The 19,146-nt window shown below is 35.4% G+C and overlaps 4 protein-coding genes across 4 annotated transcripts; all 4 read left to right on the forward strand.

The window, feature by feature from the left end:
- Positions 1 to 803: 803 nt before the first annotated feature.
- On the forward strand, positions 804 to 7,004 carry LOC21403126 (uridine kinase-like protein 3). The gene is made up of 15 exons (XM_024170500.1): positions 804 to 910; positions 2,116 to 2,285; positions 2,689 to 2,780; positions 2,933 to 3,002; positions 3,285 to 3,403; positions 3,609 to 3,705; positions 4,055 to 4,134; positions 4,572 to 4,766; positions 4,867 to 4,950; positions 5,041 to 5,101; positions 5,516 to 5,576; positions 5,783 to 5,876; positions 6,002 to 6,074; positions 6,187 to 6,269; positions 6,590 to 7,004. Exons 2-15 carry the CDS (start codon positions 2,120 to 2,122, stop codon positions 6,737 to 6,739), a joined length of 1,425 nt encoding a protein of 474 aa, XP_024026268.1. The 5' UTR covers positions 804 to 910; positions 2,116 to 2,119; the 3' UTR covers positions 6,740 to 7,004.
- Positions 7,005 to 7,334: 330 nt separating this feature from the next.
- On the forward strand, positions 7,335 to 10,611 carry LOC21403127 (fructose-bisphosphate aldolase, cytoplasmic isozyme 1). Its single transcript, XM_010105665.2, has 3 exons — positions 7,335 to 7,920; positions 8,866 to 9,548; positions 10,194 to 10,611. Exons 1-3 carry the CDS (start codon positions 7,893 to 7,895, stop codon positions 10,554 to 10,556), a joined length of 1,074 nt encoding a protein of 357 aa, XP_010103967.1. The 5' UTR covers positions 7,335 to 7,892; the 3' UTR covers positions 10,557 to 10,611.
- A 4,148-nt stretch (positions 10,612 to 14,759) lies between these two features.
- On the forward strand, positions 14,760 to 16,051 carry LOC21403128 (sufE-like protein 1, chloroplastic/mitochondrial). The gene has a single exon (XM_010105666.2). It carries the CDS (start codon positions 14,907 to 14,909, stop codon positions 16,047 to 16,049), a length of 1,143 nt encoding a protein of 380 aa, XP_010103968.1. The 5' UTR covers positions 14,760 to 14,906; the 3' UTR covers positions 16,050 to 16,051.
- A 1,057-nt stretch (positions 16,052 to 17,108) lies between these two features.
- Positions 17,109 to 18,392, forward strand: LOC21403129. Its single transcript, XM_010105667.2, has 3 exons — positions 17,109 to 17,413; positions 17,737 to 17,870; positions 18,027 to 18,392. Exons 1-3 carry the CDS (start codon positions 17,180 to 17,182, stop codon positions 18,169 to 18,171), a joined length of 513 nt encoding a protein of 170 aa, XP_010103969.1. The 5' UTR covers positions 17,109 to 17,179; the 3' UTR covers positions 18,172 to 18,392.
- The last annotated feature ends 754 nt before the right edge of the window (positions 18,393 to 19,146 follow it).

The following is a 19,146-nucleotide window of genomic DNA, read 5'->3' on the forward strand; positions in this document are numbered from 1 at the left end:
AAATCATCAATATGAACACTTTTTTTTTAGGGAACAAGATGAACACTTTCTGTGATGTGAAAAATGGATGATTTTACTAATTTGGGAAAAATTGATTAAAAGTATCTCGAAATTACTGAGATGAAAACTTTTTGTGTTGTAAGAAAGGTTTTTTTTAATGTTTAATTTTTACTAATTCAACTTGTCAATAAAAATTGATAGAAAAACGTCATCAAGATGAAAACTTTTTTTTTTTTTTTTGAAAGTAGATGAAACATTTTTGTGGTGTAAAGAAATTTGATATAAAGAAATTTGATTCAACTGAGTAAAGACTAAAGAAAATGGGATTGATATAAAAAAATTAACCAAGATGAAAACCTTTTTCTTTTTCCGTGTAATAATCACCATTAAAGCGACGTCGTATTTGATGCGGAAGGGAAAATACTCTTGAGAACACGGTAAAACTGGTATGGCCAAGAACACACAAGCGATTCCTCCATCTTTAAACACAATAAATAAAAAAAATATATTTATAAAAAAAGGAACTGAAAGTGGGACCCACTTATGATTCAGTGCCACGTTGGAATCTAAAATCTGATCTTAGATTTCCCAAAAAAACACCGTCGTCCACTGTTTTCACTGCAACCACCGTACGGCTCCGATTGGAAGAGAAGAGAGAAAAAGATAGAGAGCTGTAATTTCGATAGAATTTAAGGACCATCTTGCAAAAATAATGAAATTTCTTCCCTCACTTCACGCTTAATCCCCACTATATATATATACACACATACATGTATATAAGCCCCATCCTGTTTCCTGTCCGTAATCAATTCTCTCTCTCTCTTTCTCTATCTCCTCTCTGTAATTTTCTCTCTCTTCAAATCTCTCTCTCTCTGGAATTCTCGCGGTTCGATTCGAACTCACTCACCAGGTAACTCACTCGCATTACTGGATTCTCTCTCTTGATTCACTCCACACTTCAATTCCCCAAACTTGAACGCAAAAATCTTGTCTTTTTTCTCTTTTTGTGAATTTCAATTTGATTCGTTGATCGATAAGTTTCGGCGTCTGAAATCATCGGCATTGGATCTTCGTTAAAATTTCGCCGAGGAATTGCCATTAGGGATGATGCTTTTAGTGGAAAAGCTGAGATTTTTAGTTTTCTTTTGATTGTTCTGTTTTTTCCATTGGTAATCAATCAGAATCAGCTTTTGATTTTTTTTTGCTTTTGTTTTTGTTTTTGGTGTCGTTTTATGATTGATTATTTCGATAAAGTACACGGAAAGTGATGTCGTATGCGGAAACCTGTTGCGTTTGGTATCTAAGAATGCCGTATTCTTTGGGGTCAGCTACATTTTGGAATTTTACTGATTTGAAATCCACAAGCAATGAAATTCCAATTTTGTTTGTATTTCCTGTTGCTTGTATTGATCGATGACTAATGATATTTCGTGTCAAATATGTACATCGTTGTCAAGTTTGAAACAAGTTTTTATCTAGCTTTTGATCCGCATCTGACCAAGTGATTTGAAGAGTTTGCTAAGCTGAATTTTGATACAATCTTTGGTTAAGCAATCAAAACTAGAAGGAAAACTACGTTTTGATTGTTTTATAGCCAAGTTGTTTGGTTCTGATTGGGTTGGACTATAATTGTACCAACTCTAATAAGAGTAAAATTGTGGTACATTCCCAATTACTGATTCAAAACCCACAAGTAATGTAATAGCGATTTTGTTGTGGTTATTGTTACCTGCTTTGATCAGTAACTGAATATTTCGTGTCAAATATGAAAAGGATTGGTGTGCTTGAAACAAGTCTTTGACTTATAGCAATTTTTGTCTAGTTTAAATCAGCTAACACAATTTAGCTACTACCTTTGGTGTTGTTGGGTTAGAAAATTCTTTGATCCAATCTTTTGGTTAAGCAATTGAAACTAGGAGGCCAAGTAATGTTTGGTTTTCTGCAGGCCAAGTTTTTTGGTTTTGATTGGCTTGGATTAGAAATGAACTGAATCTAACAAACAAAAGAGTAACTAACATTGCAATGCATTTCATAATTTATTTAAAGAATTCCGCCACTTTTGTCTTTAAATAAGATCATTAGCATTTCTCTGATCCAATGTTTGTGTATGGATAGGTCTATGGCCATGGATTCTAAATCGGTTGTGGACTTAATAGAAGCCTCCTCAGGGGTTCATTTTTCTGGATTTCACATGAATGGTCTGGTGGAGCAAAGGCATTCATCAGAGGTGGAGCAACCAACAACCTCTGCCACAGAAAACTTACATATGCAACCTTTTGTCATAGGTATTGTTGGATGTCCAAACTATTTTCTGGTTACAGACACACACAACACGCACACACACAAACACATATATATGGTATTTTCTAACTTGACTTGGCAAGGTGTGCATCAGTCTCGTACATTACTTGAACTGTACCTTATTTACTAAATAGTGTAACAACCATTTTGTTTTCAAATGATTCTTGTACTGGTTGATTATAAATGATCCTGTCAGCTAAATAAAGAATAGCATGCAACAGATACCATCGTTAAGTTTTTGCTTCGGACTTTATCAATTTCATAATATTTGTTGGACTATGGTCTAGGCATATGGAGTTTTTCTAGGAATGCATCATAGGAGGATACATGATCATTTCTATTTGTTTCTTATCTACCTGAAACCGTGCTTTCTGCTTTGCATGGCAGGAGTTGCTGGCGGAGCAGCATCTGGCAAGACTACTGTTTGCGATATGATTATACAGCAGCTTCATGACCAGCGAGTTGTTCTTGTCAACCAGGTAATGTTATCCTGGTTCACATACGCATTTAGTAACTAGCTCGAGATAAAATTAGTAGAGTTTGTTTATATGAATTTACTCCTGCACTACATGTCATTCTTTCTCGTTTTATATTTAGTTATTTTTATATCTTAGCATGGATTATTTTTCAGGATTCCTTCTATCATAATTTGACTGGAGAAGAACTTGCAAGAGTACAGGATTACAACTTCGACCATCCTGGTGAGGGGATTTCTTGTTAAGTCAAATTATAATTTATGTAGGACTATATAGTGTTCAACTGCATTTGAACACAATTGATGAGTTATGCGTTTTATGCAATTTGACATTTTCTGGACTGTCCTTATTTTTGTGTGTATCTTGCTGTGAAATCATATATCTGATATAAAATTTTATTATCGATCGGAAGCAGTAAGAAGCATAGTATGGTATCAATTTTCTTAAAGGATGCATGTGGCTCTTTCGCTCCCTCTCTTTTATGATGCATAATTCTTTTGCTTTCAGATGCATTTGACACTGAGAAACTCTTAGCTTCTATGGATAAGTTGAGGAATGGGAAGGCAGTAGATATACCAAAGTATGACTTCAAGAGTTACAAAAATAATGTGTTCCCACCTAGAAGGGTAATATTTGTTTTCTAAACATCCAGGTTTATGGAAATTTCATTTCACACAGTTTCCTCTTGATTTCATGCCCTTTTGTTCTGGAAAACTAAAAAAACACTAGGAAAGTTTTGTGGTTATTGATGCATGTGTGCATGTGTGCCTTTATCAGTGAGAAATCTCTTTCCGGCACTGAGAATCCTTATTGTAAGAAATATCTGTGCAGGTAAATCCTTCAGATGTTATAATTTTGGAAGGCATTCTCATTTTCCATGACCCTCGTGTACGGGAGTTGATGAATATGAAGATCTTTGTTGATACAGGTCATTTATTCTCTTTTTACCATTTTCTTTATGTTCTTAACATCTTGTCTCTACTGCTTAGTGCCTATGTCAATAGTCATTTATTCTCTTTTTACCATTTTCTTTATGTTCTTAACATCTTGTCTCTACTGCGTAGTGCTTATGTCAATAACTACTGTAAGTCTCTGGATTTTTTTGGATGTTTCCTTTATTATTTTAGGTGTGTCCAATATACCTTTGGTTTTGAGATTTGTATCAATAGATGGTGTCCTTTTAACTTCCCTGTTAGTTCTTTTGTGGAATGTCTTCTTATATCATTTCATAGGGTTACTAAGTTTGGACACTTCACATTGTAAAATTTCCAGTGCAGATGCTGATGTTCGTTTGGCAAGAAGGATAAGGCGTGACACAGTTGAGAAGCACAGAGATATTGGTGCAGTTCTTGATCAGGTTTGCAAGAATTCATGTTTTTTGTTGTCATTATTATTGGAACAAAAGTCATGTTATCAAAATATTAGGAGTATGTTGGTGTAAAGTGTCATGACATGCAATAAACTCATAATTCTGGGGTTAACGATGATTTTGCTGGAACTGATCAGTTCGATGATGTTGATGATATATCGTTGGCTCCTGAAATTACTAGAATTGATATTGATGATATATTGCTGGAAGTCTGCAACTGATATTGATGATACGTTGTTGGCTCCTGAAATTACTAGATTATCAATTCAGTCATCTCCTTTGAAGTGCTTCACCCAGTGCGTTTTGAGGCTTCATTACTGCAGTCACTCTTCCCCGCCCACCTTGTTCCCTGATAACAATTTGACATAAGAAGATAAATTTCAATTTTACCTTTCCTCTAAATGTATATTCTTGTGTATATGCAGTACTCAAAATTTGTGAAGCCTGCTTTTGATGACTTTATTCTTCCTACAAAGAAATATGCCGATATCATTATTCCTCGTGGAGGAGATAATCATGTCGCAATTGATTTGATCGTACAACACATCCGCACAAAGCTTGGCCAACATGACCTTTGTAAAATATATCCTAATTTATATGTGATACAGTCAACTTTCCAGGTATCTCAGCTTACTTATTCTCAGTTCAGCTCCAAACTTTTGGTTGTGCATTTATTTTATTTTATTTTGTTGTTCTATTGTGACTCCTTGTCTCATGCAGATACGGGGTATGCATACCCTCATACGTGATTCTCAAACAACAAAGCATGATTTTGTATTTTATGCCGATCGGTTGATTCGTTTGGTATGTATATGCTCCCTTCCACATTGATCTCAGTTTGATTGTAGTGGAATTCAGTGATGGGATTTGGCAAGTTCTCTAAATTACTTCCAGGTTGTTGAACATGGCCTGGGTCATCTACCATTTACAGAAAAGCAGGTGCTCACTCCAACTGGTAAGCTTGTATTCATTTTGGACGTCCTTCAAAATTTTTTGTCGAGCATTACACAGTAGATCCTCAAATGTCATAAAGTAATGCCACTACCATGAAAAAACCAAAATTATGCAGTAAATCTTCCAAGTTCTCCACAGACAACTGAATCGATGTTACCTGTCCAAATATTAAATTCTAAAATTATCCACGTCAACTTTCCAAAGACAATGTTGTGTTGTTTGATAAGAAAACTTATAACCTAGGACAATCAAGATACTTTTTCGTGATAATCTTGAGATATTTTCAATGCTCTATTCGGATGATACCTTTAGCTAATATTATTCGATTTGAATTGTTATTTTGGTAATCTTCTAATAGATTCTAGATCTTTTGAAATGGTAATTTTTTTCTTTACGCCTTCCGTTGTGGTTGCAGGGTCTGTGTATACTGGTGTAGACTTCTGTAAGAGGTTATGTGGTGTATCTGTCATTAGAAGGTAATTTTTTCAGAGCTGTCTTTGCTAGAAATTAGGTGCTTGGTTATGAGTAATAAGGATTTTTTTTTAATTAGTTATTCTTTTCTTTTTCTGTTTTCCACACCTCAAAATTTTGGATGTGTCAACATTGACTTTCTTATCCGTTACTTATTCTAAAATAACGAGTTCATTCTTATGATATAACAATCATTCCCCTTTTAATACAGTGGTGAGAGTATGGAAAATGCCTTGCGAGCCTGTTGTAAAGGTATTAAGATCGGGAAAATTCTCATTCATAGAGAAGGGGACAACGGTCAACAGGTTTGGAAATCTTTTTTCTTTTTTTTTTTTTTTTTTTTTTTTTTTTTTTCTGTCTTTGCTTGTTCTATATCAATCTATTCAAGTTTTACTTCTGGCTGTTTCTCCATAATTTGTTTGCTTAACAGCTAATATATGAAAAGCTGCCCCAAGACATCTCAGAGAGGCATGTATTACTCTTGGATCCTATCTTAGGAACAGGTTTGTTTCTTTTCCTGTTGGTTTTGATATATTCTAAGAACTATAATTAGTTTTCATATCACCATACAAAGAGTTAGACAGGTAAACCTTATTAGTTGCACCTTTTCTTCAGGCAATTCAGCTGTTCAGGCCATCTCTTTACTCCTAAAAAAAGGTGTACCAGAGTCCAACATCATATTTCTCAATCTTATATCCGTAAGTTTAAAGTTGCTCTCAAATGCTTTGTTTTCCTACTCCTATGATAACTCTTTTTTTTTTCCCCGAAAAATTCTTTGGGAGGATACCGAAAATACCCTACTATCGTAGTGGAGTTCCAAATTGTGAGATCTGCATCGATCTGCATCAAATTTCGTTAAATTTGTGTACTCTTTTCTTTTCTTAATATGATTATGATATGATTTGAGTCTCTGAGAGTTAAGAGTTGCGCAATATCAATATGGTATTTTTAAGCTCTATCATTTACATTTAACAAGAGTTTTACTACGTAATGATGACTTAGCAAATTTGTTCACCAGGCACCTCAGGGTATACATGTGGTGTGCAAAAGCTTCCCAAGGATTAAGATTGTGACATCTGAGATTGAAATTGGTTTGAATGAAGATTTTCGGGTCATACCCGGCATGGGAGAGTTTGGAGACAGATATTTTGGAACAGATGATAATTGATCCAGCAAAAGAGAAGTGGCTGAGCTCCTCCAGAAGTAAAAAAAAAGTGGACTTTATATATACATATATATCTGCTATTTTGTCCAACCCCATTATCGTTACTCGTCAGCAATCCCTGAAAATCAGCTGAACTTGCCTTTTTGACCAATATTCTGGTGGTTTCTACTTTCTTTAAGAGTTGAAAAATTTTTGACTTCCTTGGAAGAATCTTGTTATATCTTATATATATTTCTTTCTTTGCACCTTTTGGGGGGTTTTTCTTTTCTTCTCTTCTTTTCTCCCTAATTTTCCCTTCCTCCAATGCCTTTTAATTTATGTGCTTTATACTATGAAAAGGGCTGGATATTGACAAAATATTAGGCCATTACATTTTTTTTGGCCAATATTGGTCCCGTAACTTGCTATACATGTGTATGGCATATATAAGGAGTGGCAATATTTGCAGACGAAGGTTTAGCCTCCTTATGGCAATATGTATATAAGAACCAATAATTCTACTCATACAATAATATGACGAAGTTTCCTTATTACTCACACCAATAGTCTGAATATGCTTTTATAATTTTTTTTTTTTTTTTTTTTTTTTCAAATGTTGTGGCAAATTTAAAAGAACTGCTATGATAGAAGCAGAGTAGTGGATTGTGGAGAGTATTTGATGGGTGGTTAAAGTGAAAGCAACATAGCGAGTCAAGGACAAGAATGAAAATCCAAAATAGTGGCTCAAACTTGTGAGCAGTTGGTAGAATCCAAAAAATTGTCATTTTGGTTTTGTTCCAAGTTCTTCCAATAAGTTTTTCCAAACCATGAACGGATGAGGAGCTTTTAAGCATATATTCCACACATTATTACTGAGCTCATGTAAATATGGAGCGATAAAACTAGGGGTATATAATTGGCCACTTGGCTATGAGAGCAATCACTCGTTGCTTTATCCGAGGATGATAACCCTTGGTGGGCTAATTTCGTGACACGTGGCGGTGCATGGTATGGGATGGATTCTGTTGGTATATTCCATGAGAGATTGTCTATATAGATTGTTGGTTGTCTGTGTTTGTTTTTCGCTCTTTGGTCCTGCAATTTTTGTACTTTTGAATTACATAAAATATAGATATATTATACACAATATCCATAAACCATCCTAAAAGCCACAACCATGTCTGCCTTTGTTGGAAAGTATGCTGGTAAACACAATCTCTCTCTCTCTCTCTCTCTCTCTCTCTCTCTCTCTCTCTCTCTAACACACACACACATATTTGGTTTAGTATGTATAGGCATTGTAAGCGAGAATTCTTTCCATTTCCGTACTAATGCTATTATTAATTAAGAGCCTAATGGGAGAGTGGAACTGTTGATTATTGTAAGGAAGCAGAAGTAACGAATATTGGGTTTTTGGCAACGATGCCTTGAAAGTTCCAAACGATGGCTACATTTCTCAACCGTTTTTTTTGTTTTTGTTTTGACGAGTAGATAGATAAATAGCTTGTGAAGATGATTACTTAACTATTGTTCCTACAACGCAATAAATCTTAGGAATTTTAATTACATTTAACACTTTTCCCATACACACACACACACACACACACTCAAAATGCCCATATAAAAAAACCTATATTAAAATGCACTACAATAAACATAACAAAGTCAAAATTCCTCAGTACAAGCATGTATATAATTTAGCTAGCGGAAGTTAACAATATACATTCTCATAAACAACTTTGCTATTTTTCTTTATTATTATTATTATTATTATTATTATTATTATTGTTATGATTATTAAGCATCCATACATAATATGAATATAGCGTTAACCTATCACAAATTACATGTACTAATTTTGAGAGGCATGGAGTAGTAAAATTTAGAATTAACTTTGCATCTAATTACAAAATCTTATCTCATATTGTTTCTTTCCATTATAAACAACTTCTACGTAATTGTATTAGCATTGCACCAATATCCAATCATATGTATTAACAACTATTACTATAATGTAATTATATCATTTTTGAACCAATCACAAACTTCATGTACTATACTTTTTTTTTTTGAGAGGCATGTACTATACTTTTGAGATTCATAAAATTACTAAACACTAATTTCATGCAATTTCTTATCAATTGCCTCAGAGGAACTCATCAAGACAGCAAAGTACATCGCCACCCCCGGAAAGGGTATCCTGGCGGCGGACGAGAGCACCGGCACCATCGGAAAGCGACTCGCGAGCATCAACGTCGAGAACATCGAGTTGAACCGCCAAGCCCTAAGGGAGCTCCTCTTCACCTCCCCAAACGCCCTCTCCTGCCTCTCCGGCGTCATCCTCTTCGAGGAGACTCTCTACCAAAAAACCTCCGACGGCAAGCCCTTCGTCGAGGTCCTCGAGGAAAACGGCGTCGTCCCGGGGATCAAGGTCGACAAGGGCACCGTAGAGCTTGCCGGAACCAACGGCGAGACCACCACTCAGGGCTTCGATTCGCTCGGAGCACGGTGCAGCCAGTACTATAAGGCCGGGGCGCGATTCGCCAAGTGGCGTGCCGTCCTTAAGATCGGTCCCACCGAGCCGTCGGAGCTGTCCATCCAGCAGAACGCGCAGGGTTTGGCCCGCTACGCAATCATCTGTCAGGAGAACGGGCTGGTGCCCATCGTCGAGCCTGAGGTGCTCACCGATGGGCCCCACGACATTAAGAAGTGTGCCGCCGTCACGGAGACGGTGCTCGCAGCGGTCTACAAGGCGCTGAATGATCATCATGTGCTTCTTGAGGGCACGCTCCTTAAACCCAACATGGTTACGCCTGGTTCTGATAGCCCTAAGGTAACATACATGCATGCATTAAAGATTCCTCAATTATAATTAAATTTAAATTACTATATATCTAGCTACGATTAATATAATAAATAAGGTGTTTTAGGATGTAATAACGATAATTGAAAATGATAAATGATATTTGTGGTGTCGTGTAAGCATTATAATTACTCATATAAAATAGGTCATATATATATATATAGCTTTACATAGAACTTAGTGCATATAATAAGTACTATTATTTCATTAACAAAAATTAAAATCCCCCCCAAAAAAAAAGAAGTTTGTAAAATAGCTTTGCAATTTGTGAATAAAAAAGCATTCTATTAAGTGGGACGTTCAAAGGTTTCATCTATACAATAGGTTGGAAAATGTTCGAATTACAGTTTTAGGTAAGAGCGTAACTAATGGTACTGAAAATTGTCACTAGCTCCTAGCTAAGTAATTACATCTATACATCTATATATTGTTTCTGTGATTACAGAAGTCATTTTTGTAACGTTTTTGGCTGAGAGCAAATTTAATTATGCGGTCAATACTGATAAACACTACTATTGAATATACATTTCCTGCAAGTCTATCTTCTAGTTAGTTATTTTGAAAATAGATGTCAAATTACAACCTCTAAAAAAAAAAGAATTGAAATTTTTACAGGTAGCAGCGGAGGTGATTGCGGAGCACACGGTGACAGCGCTCCGCCGGACAGTGCCACCGGCAGTGCCAGGAATAGTGTTCCTATCGGGCGGGCAGAGCGAGGAGGAGGCGACGTTCAACCTCAATGCGATGAACAAGCTGGAGGTGTTGAAGCCATGGACGCTGTCCTTCTCATTCGGGCGAGCTCTTCAGCAGAGCACACTCAAGACATGGGGTGGGAAGAAGGAGAACATTGGCAAGGCTCAGGAGGCATTCTTGGCCAGGGCCAAGGCCAATTCTGAGGCCTCTCTTGGCAACTACACCGGAGGCAGTGGCACTGGTCTTGCTTCTGAAAGTTTGTTTGTTAAGGGTTACAAGTACTAATTAGTACTAACCTTAAAATGATGTCATGATATCTCTCTCTCTCTCTCTCTCTCTCTCTCTCTCTCTCTCTCTCTCTATATATATATATATATATATATATATGAGGTTTTGGGAAATATATAATTTTTCGTTGAGTGGTTTAGAAGTTGTGGGTTTTTCTTTTTCTTTTTGTCTTTCTTCTTTTCTTCATCTTGATCATCTTCTCTCTAATTGATGTATATGTTCTACAAATTGAGTTTATAATGTTCAGCTAATTGATCTTGATTTTATCTCATGAGTGGTGAAGTCAGGAACTTTTTTCAGACAGGCGTGAACCAAACCAAAATACTAATGCAATTATTTCTGTTAACTACGGTATTTTTCTTTTATGTTTTATTCACATTTTCAATGTTTGCAATTAAGTTTAATAACTTTTTAAAGCCGGCAATCCACAAAGTTATTAACCTCTGTCATTGATTTTTGCTTTATTTGTATTTCAAGTTTAATAACGTCAAAATTTGAGGTATAATCGAAACTTAAAAAAAAAAAAAAATCATACAAATGTAAAAATTAGAAATCTTTAAGGGGACAAAACTAAGGAACAAATTGTTAAAAAAAAAAAAAAAAAAAAAAAAAGCTCGGGAGTGGAGCACTCCGCCCCTAAAACCAAAAATTTCATTGAGGGTAGTTTTAATAAAGGTAGTTTAGAGATTTCAAACATATAATTTGAAAGATTTGGGAGAGCTAGATTATTAAATTCATAAGTACTTGCTTTGAAAGACTTGGGAGAGCTAGATTATTAAGGAGACGTTTGGTTAACGGATTAGAATTATAAGATTAAAACCATTTTCGATTTACGTGTATTTTTTATGAGAGAAAATACTGTAGCGAATCATGAACCATGATTCGAATCGAGAGACGAATCTCTCAACTAAACAACCCCTAAATTCTAGGACTTCCAAGTGAAACCGCCAGTTATGGCCCGCAACATTTTCTATTTATCCCACACAGGATAGACAGTCTGAAAGCTAAGGTTATAACATTGGTGTGTTTGTTGGTAATTCTGAATACACAGATATAAACATTTGGATAGATTGTTCATTTAAGCATTTTTCGATCTGTTGTGTGTTTTTTTGTTTTATTTTTAATAGTTGCAGTCAGTAGTTTTCGCGAGTACATATATATTGGTAGTTTACTTTATATTGGTGAGACATAATATCAAATTACCTAAGAATAGTTCACTCTAACATGCAGGCAGCTTTTTCTCGTGATGGGAACACTTATTATTTCTAGACTCTAATTAGAAATTATGTTATGCAGACAGCTTTTTTGTTTTGGGGAAAAACGATGGTTTGGATATCATGCCACATTTAAAGGATTTCAAGGATTTAAAGCACTTAGATCAAGAAAGCTTAAAAGAACTCCGCAGATTTGTTTTGTCAAATGAAATCGAATAGTTTACCTAATGAATGATTATAGACTTTTCTACGAGTCTCTAAAAACTCAAATAGTTTTCCCATTGAGAAGGCTCGGTGTTTGCATTGTGTTGAAAGTGATGCAACTGATGTAGGTCTCGTTCATTTCATCGATTTAAATTTTATTATAATAAAAAGCTTTCAGAAATAGTCACATTTAACTTTTTTGCTACAATAAAAAATTCTCACATAAAGTCACATCTCAACTCGAATTAAAAACTCGAATCAGCAAACTAAACGGGACCGTAATTTGCGCGATCAATGATAATTCTCTGTTAGCTATCGACCAACCGTTTGTAGAAGATAGCATGACTCTTCTTTTTAGCATTGAGGAGAACCAAACTTCCTTTTTCAGATTTTAGGCTTAATGTTATCCCAATATTTATCCTCTCTCTTGAATTCATACATTTGTTTGGGTTAATATAATCCATGTTTTTTCTTTTCCTTAAAAAAAAAAAAAAATTCTTTATGAGTCTCAATTAATAAAGGTTTCAGTTACTTACTAATGCCCCCAAACCTCATTTTGGATATCTCCAATCTCATTTTGTTAGAAATTTTTAAAACTTTTTAAACTTACTACTGATCTATCAGTTTGCTTGCTTTGGTTTTAGTTGTTCAGTTAGTTGAGTGTTAAAAAGACTACACCATGTCGTTTCATGAATACGAAATATGCATATTATACGATAATACCAAAGTAGGTTGTGAAGTTACTGTTTTTTTGAACGGTGTGTGGTCTTTTTTGTCCCTCAATTTCTAAAAAATCCCATCTGTATTCTCCACTTTAAACCCGTTTGCTTTGAGGGCTTTGTAAAAATAACTCAATAGAAAAGTTTTATTAGTAAAATAACTTTTTAAAAATTTTTATTTGTAAAATGACTACTTTTTACAAAAAATGATAAGGTGGTATTTCTTCATAAAAAATAAAAAATGTCATTTTGTTAATTTCACTTTGTTGGATAGTTATTCTATCATATTGCGCGTTTGCTCCTTATGCGATGCGATTTTACCGTTTTACCCTTAGCTCTTTACTCTTTCATTTGCTCTTGGTTGGCCAGATTTGGTCATTTTCATGGAAACCTCTCTTCTGTCTTACTTACACGTGAGATATAGTGAGTGAATTCCACCCAATTAGATTTTGGCCACATGTTATTCCTTGATCGCCTGGGACTAAGAATTTGGTTCAAGTGAGCAACAAATATTACAACTTTTTTTTATTTTATATTTTTTTATAGAATAAACGTTCCAATTTTCACATAAAAGAACATGTGCATATACCTCACACCAATTATGCTGAGTATATTCATGCTTTTTACATGCAAATCCTTCTCCATTATTCTCCCTCTCTTTTCTTTAATTTTATTTTTTCTCCCCTTTCCTTTTGTGTTTGAACAAATTCTTATATTTTTTGTTGTTTATCCATGTACGCATGTAAATTACAAAATTATATTCCTTATGTCTAAGGTGTTTATGTAAATATGAATTTTATTTGTCTTATGTTTTTTTTTCCCTTCATTATGTAACACTTCTTTTCTCTATATGAATTTATTTATTATTTATATGTTTTTTAGAATAAATTTGATAATCTGTTCATTTATTAGACAGTAAAAGAAAAATAGAAAAGTATTTTTTTAAGGAAAATAGAAAAGCACTTTTTTGTATATAAAATAAGGAATTTATGAATTAACTGCTGGTATGAAAGAAATTTTAAGTTATTATTTAACATAATTTTTTAAAAATACATAAAAATCGTAACCGAGTATACATTACTTTTTGTTTCTTTTAATTTTAGACCAAAAAAGAATGCTTCTTTTCATTATGTTTGCATTATGAAACATGTCTTTAACAATTAAACCTCCAATATCGATGCGATTTTAACACATTCTATTAGTCACATATGAAAAATATCGCTTGCCATTGTTAAGAGAAAAAAATGAGAGAACCTCTTTGTTTTATTGTGGAAATTTTTTATGTGTTTGTTTCATTTATTTCTTATTTAGAAAATAAAATAAAATAACTCATATATATGTTTTTTTGTTCTATATAATAGAACATGATTAACTTACTGATATTTTCAACTAAATATTTTATTGAAGCAGAAATAGTCACTGTGAATTATGTAGGAAGAAAGTATTTTTTGCCTAAAATTACATTTATATTAATTGAATAAAAAATTTTCATTTCCATTCAATGTATATGAAAAAAAATATTATCACTAACAAATTCCAACTCATAAAAAAAATTTTCAATCCATTTAATGTAGCAAAACTTAATAGAAATATAATAAGCAACGATTAAATAAGTGTGAAAGTAAGTATATCTTAAGAACTGTTTAGTTCGCTGATTTGAGTTTTTAATTTGAATTAAGATGTAATTTTATGTGAGACTTTTTACTGAAATAAAAAAATTAAATATAATTATTTTTGAGAATTTTTTATTATAATAAAACTCAAATCGGTGAAATAAATGAGATTTTATTTACTGAGTATGTAAATAAATTGAAGTGAAAGCTTTCCCTTAATACGTGATAATGGCTTTCAAACCGTCATCTTTGAAAAATAAATTATGGTCTGTAAAACAATACGTATATTAACTGGCACGTATCATAAGCTAGTGATGACAAGGTTCGGAATAAAAACGACGTGTCGTTTTGTTGTATTATACAATTTATTTAATGCTTCTCAAACGACATGTCATGTCATGTACTAAACATGTCGATTTAATACGACTTTCATAAGCTCTGTGCCTCTGTCCTTTGTTCAGTTCATTAATCCTGACCGCGAATTTTTCTCTCTCCAAACAATCAAAAGCAGCTCAAATCTTTCTTTCCCCTCTGTTTGGATTCCGAGAATCGTCGCGAAACTCCGAGAAAACAAAGCAAGAAATACTCAGAAAAACCATGTCCTCTTGTTCTTCCATTTCCTCCTCCTTCCGTCTCTTCACCACCAAAATCCCAACCTCCTCCTTCCTCCCCCGCAGATCCCCAAACCCCCAACCTTTCCTCTTCTCGCGACGAATCACCTTCGAGAGAATCGCCGCCGCCAATCCGCCGCCACTATCAGTCTCGGTCTCATCTCCAAGCCCGACTTCACTGCAAGCCGCCGAGGAAGAACTCCCTCCGAAGCTTCGAGAAATCGTACGGCTCTTCCAGTCCGTACAGGAGGCGAAGGCGAAGTACGAGCAGCTTCTCTTCTACGGAAAGAACCTGAAGCCTCTGGAGGAGGTTCATAAGACGAGGAAGAATAAAGTCGAAGGTTGTGTTTCGCAGGTATGGGTAAGGGCTTACCTTGATTCGGAGAGGAACGTGGTTTTCGAGGCGGATTCGGATTCGGTACTCACCAAGGGACTGGCGGCTCTGCTGGTTAATGGATTGTCCGGCCGGCCCGCGGAGGAGGTGGTTAGGATTTCGCCGGAGTTCGTTGTGCTGTTAGGGCTTCAGCAGAGCTTGACGCCGTCGAGGAATAATGGATTCTTGAACATGTTAAAGTTGATGCAGAGAAAGGCACTCGAGTTGCTCGTGGAAGCCGAAAAGGGCAAGGGAAGCTCAAATTCGGAGGCGAAAAGCGATTTTGGGGAGAAAATTGAGGGTTTTGAGGGTCGAGTGGGGGTGGAAACGAGCGGAAGAAGCGAAATTGGGCCGAATTCGGAGCTGAAAAGCATTGATGAAGTCGAAAGTTCCGGTTTTGGAGAGAAATCTGAGGGTTCGGCGGTTCGAACGAGCGCGACGAGCGAAATTGGGGCGAATTCGGGGAATTTGGGAAGCAGGGGAATGAGGGTTAGGGAGAAATTGCAGAAGGAGCTTAGTCCTGTGGAGTTGGAAGTGGAGGATATATCATATCAGCATGCTGGGCATGCTGGGGTGAGAGGAAATGATGATGGAGAAACTCATTTCAATGTGAGAATTGTGTCAAAGGAGTTTGAAGGGAAGAGTTTGGTGAAGAGGCATAGGCTTGTTTATGGGTTGTTGCAGGAGGAGTTGGAGAGTGGGCTCCACGCCTTGTCAATTGTGGCAAAGACGCCTTCTGAAATTGGTGGGCAATGAAGAACAGAAAAATGAGGTTCAATTTTTGTTTAACGAAAGTTACTTGCTTTGGATTATTGAAAGCATTGTACTCATAGTATTTTCTTTTTTTTCATGATTTAGTCAGATTGTAAACATTTCTTTTTTTTTTTCATGATTTAGTCAGATTGTAAACATACTTTATTGAATCTTTATAAAAGCAATAATGAGTTATGACTATCGAGACATATCTTGCGGATCTTTATAGTGTACTATTCTGGTTTTGTTCCTTCTGTTCATGTTATGGCTTGGTTTTGAGGTTGATATTCTGCAAGGAATTTTTGAATTGACATATCTTGAAACAAAGATTGGAAGATCTCTCTACTTTGCTCATGACTTTTCAGGTGTACTAAAATGAAGTACTATAACTTATTGTACTAAAATGAGTTCTGCTAGTTTCTGGGGTTTGTTACTTTGCTAAAGCATATTGTGTTGCTTTTTTCGTTTTTGATTCTTCTTTTTTTCTTTTTCTTTTTTTTTTCCCCTTTCGGTGTATTTTTTTGAGGATATTTCATCCTCTTGTTCTCTACCTTGTTTTGATTAAGTACTATTACTGGAGTTTCATGTTATAACCATTAGTGCTGTTTACTGTAACGCCAAGCTCTTGGTTAAGTTAATTTATTCTGAACCTTCTAAAATGCAGTTTTTACATTGTGACCCTTTGGGCTTTTAAAAGTATCCAGCGTCGTTGTGTGTAATATACATTTTATTCTGTCCACTTGCCGAGTATAATTATTTGGGCTCTCCGTCATTTATTTGTAGTTCTTAGTTTGAGAATTTTATATCCGGTCATTTGTCAGCTCATATTCAATATGTCACGTTGCAACTACCAGTCAATTTGCCCTTGTCTTTTAGCACCTTTTCTTTCCATCAGCTAACTAACGCTAAACAGTCTCCCTCATATAATATGTCGGAGAATATAACAAAGCTGATTATTGGGAACCATTATCTGTTTTGAATGTTAGTTTGCGATCATTAACTCATGTAGATTCGTTATGGAAGTTGAAGTTCATCTTGGACCGTTTGATGTTCATTTCTCTCACCATTTATTGGGATCTCACACTGCTTGAACTAGAAGATTATCAAGTGAGTTAGCCAAAGAGGTGTGTGCCATGGAAAAGGTAAGGGACGACTGTGGACTTGGTGTTGCAAAGATAGAACAGGCGGCTCCGCCTCCGCCGCTGCCCCCTCCACCACTTCCCTGGTTCTGGGCTAGGAAGGCGGTTCCGGAGAGCTTGACAAAGCAAGAAATTGCCAAGTTCTGGAGGCAGAAACGCATCAAGGAAGAAGAGCATCTCTTTGCTGCTATCAAGGCTGCTGCACGCATCAGGGCCCGTAATCTCTCGGTAAAGAGTTTATTATGAAAAGCTTAAGATTTTGTATATGCATACTTCCGCTTGCAGAGCACAACCATGAATTCTACTGAGATCTATAGAGCCTATTGAAACATCACTAAGAACCTAACTTGGCTTTAGGATTTACATATCAGAAAGCCCTTTCAGAGGAGACATGAAAGAGGTTTTCTTTCAAGTTCTCTGCAGTTGAAAATCTCCTTCCTTTTATGAGTTTAATGTTGGTTTTGGATTTGTGGTCTTTTCTATATGTGTGAAATAGTGATTACATCCAACTCCAAGCTTTAGAACATCTTGATTTTGTTATTTCAATATAGGAAGAAGATTACAAATACTTTGACGAGTCCTTGAAGGATGAGGGAGAAGAAGATTTTGAGAAGAGCACAGCCGCAGCTAACTATGGCTACAAGGATCAGAATTGCAATGAGATTCGCGTGGGAATAAAGGACTGGTTAGTTGATCTTCTTCTTCCTCTTTTTTTTTTTTTTTTTTTTTTTTTTTTTTTTTTTTTTTCTTTAATGAAGAAGTCAAAAGAGATGTTATTCTTGCATAACTGGTCGTTTCTGTCTCCTTTTCCTAAAGGAAATCTTTCATTAAACTGATGCAGGTGGACAAAAAGCAAGTATGCATACTTGAACCAACCGGCAATCGAGTCAAAGCGTCCTCCCAAACGTCAAACCTCCACTTATGTCCCGAATTGTATTTCTTACAAGCCTACTCCTCTCTATCCCACCTCTCTTGGTGTGTTTTAGACGACCTAAGATGCTTCAGTTGACCAAGTTCCATAAATTATGTGAGCTTTGTTTGCCGTTCAGATTGTCCTTAGTGTCGCATTCTTTGAATAAAGTTTGCATCTTGCAGGTACTCTAAAGACCAGTCTTTGTATGTGTTTCCATTTTCCAGTGTTAACTATGTAGCAATTTCCCCCATTTGTTCACTTTATTAAGAAGCTTCATCTGGGTTATGTTGTGGTTGCTGCAAACCATGTTTGAAGTCAATGGTCAACATACCAAAACATGAAAGTACAGTCAGAAGAATGTAATACTAAAGTTGTGAATAGTTTATAATGAAATCATATGTTGAAAAGTTTCTTTTGTAGAAAAGATTGGATGTATAAAATGGTTTCGAGAGTTAAATCTGTGCCTGGGGATGATTTAGCTGCCTTCAGATATACGAAGGATGTCCCACTCGCTCCCTTTTCTACGTTCTGTGGCATTTTTTTCGTTTTTGGATAACCGTGGTGTCGGATATTTTGTCCCGACTTATTTACGAGATCTATGACCTAATGCTTCTCGAGACACTGAGTCGATTTCGGTCAATGTGTCGGATACTTTGTCCCGACTAATCTACGAGATCTATGACCTAAAAAATAATGATTTACATACAATCATAACTATAAAAAAATAAAAAAAAATAAAAAAAAAATTTCATCACATTGCGTCCTTGTAGAGAAAAGCTAATTGGATATTAATTTGTGATAGATAAGTTTATTCTGTCATTTGACTTTGATATCTCCGCGAGCAATAAGCAATATGACTTAGTAGGTGACGAAAAAGGGGTGACGAATTTGTGGTATTTTTTATATATAAATTTACGTAGTACATTATCGTGGAGAACTAACTAATAAAAGGAATGCTAAAATTGACTATGTAACAAACTAATATAAAAATATTGAAAACAAACATATTAAACAGACCACTAGATAAGATGGAATATATCAATTAGCA

This window comes from Morus notabilis, unplaced genomic scaffold (assembly GCF_000414095.1).
Source record: "Morus notabilis unplaced genomic scaffold, ASM41409v2 Scaffold1333, whole genome shotgun sequence".
Taxonomy (NCBI): domain Eukaryota; kingdom Viridiplantae; phylum Streptophyta; class Magnoliopsida; order Rosales; family Moraceae; genus Morus; species Morus notabilis.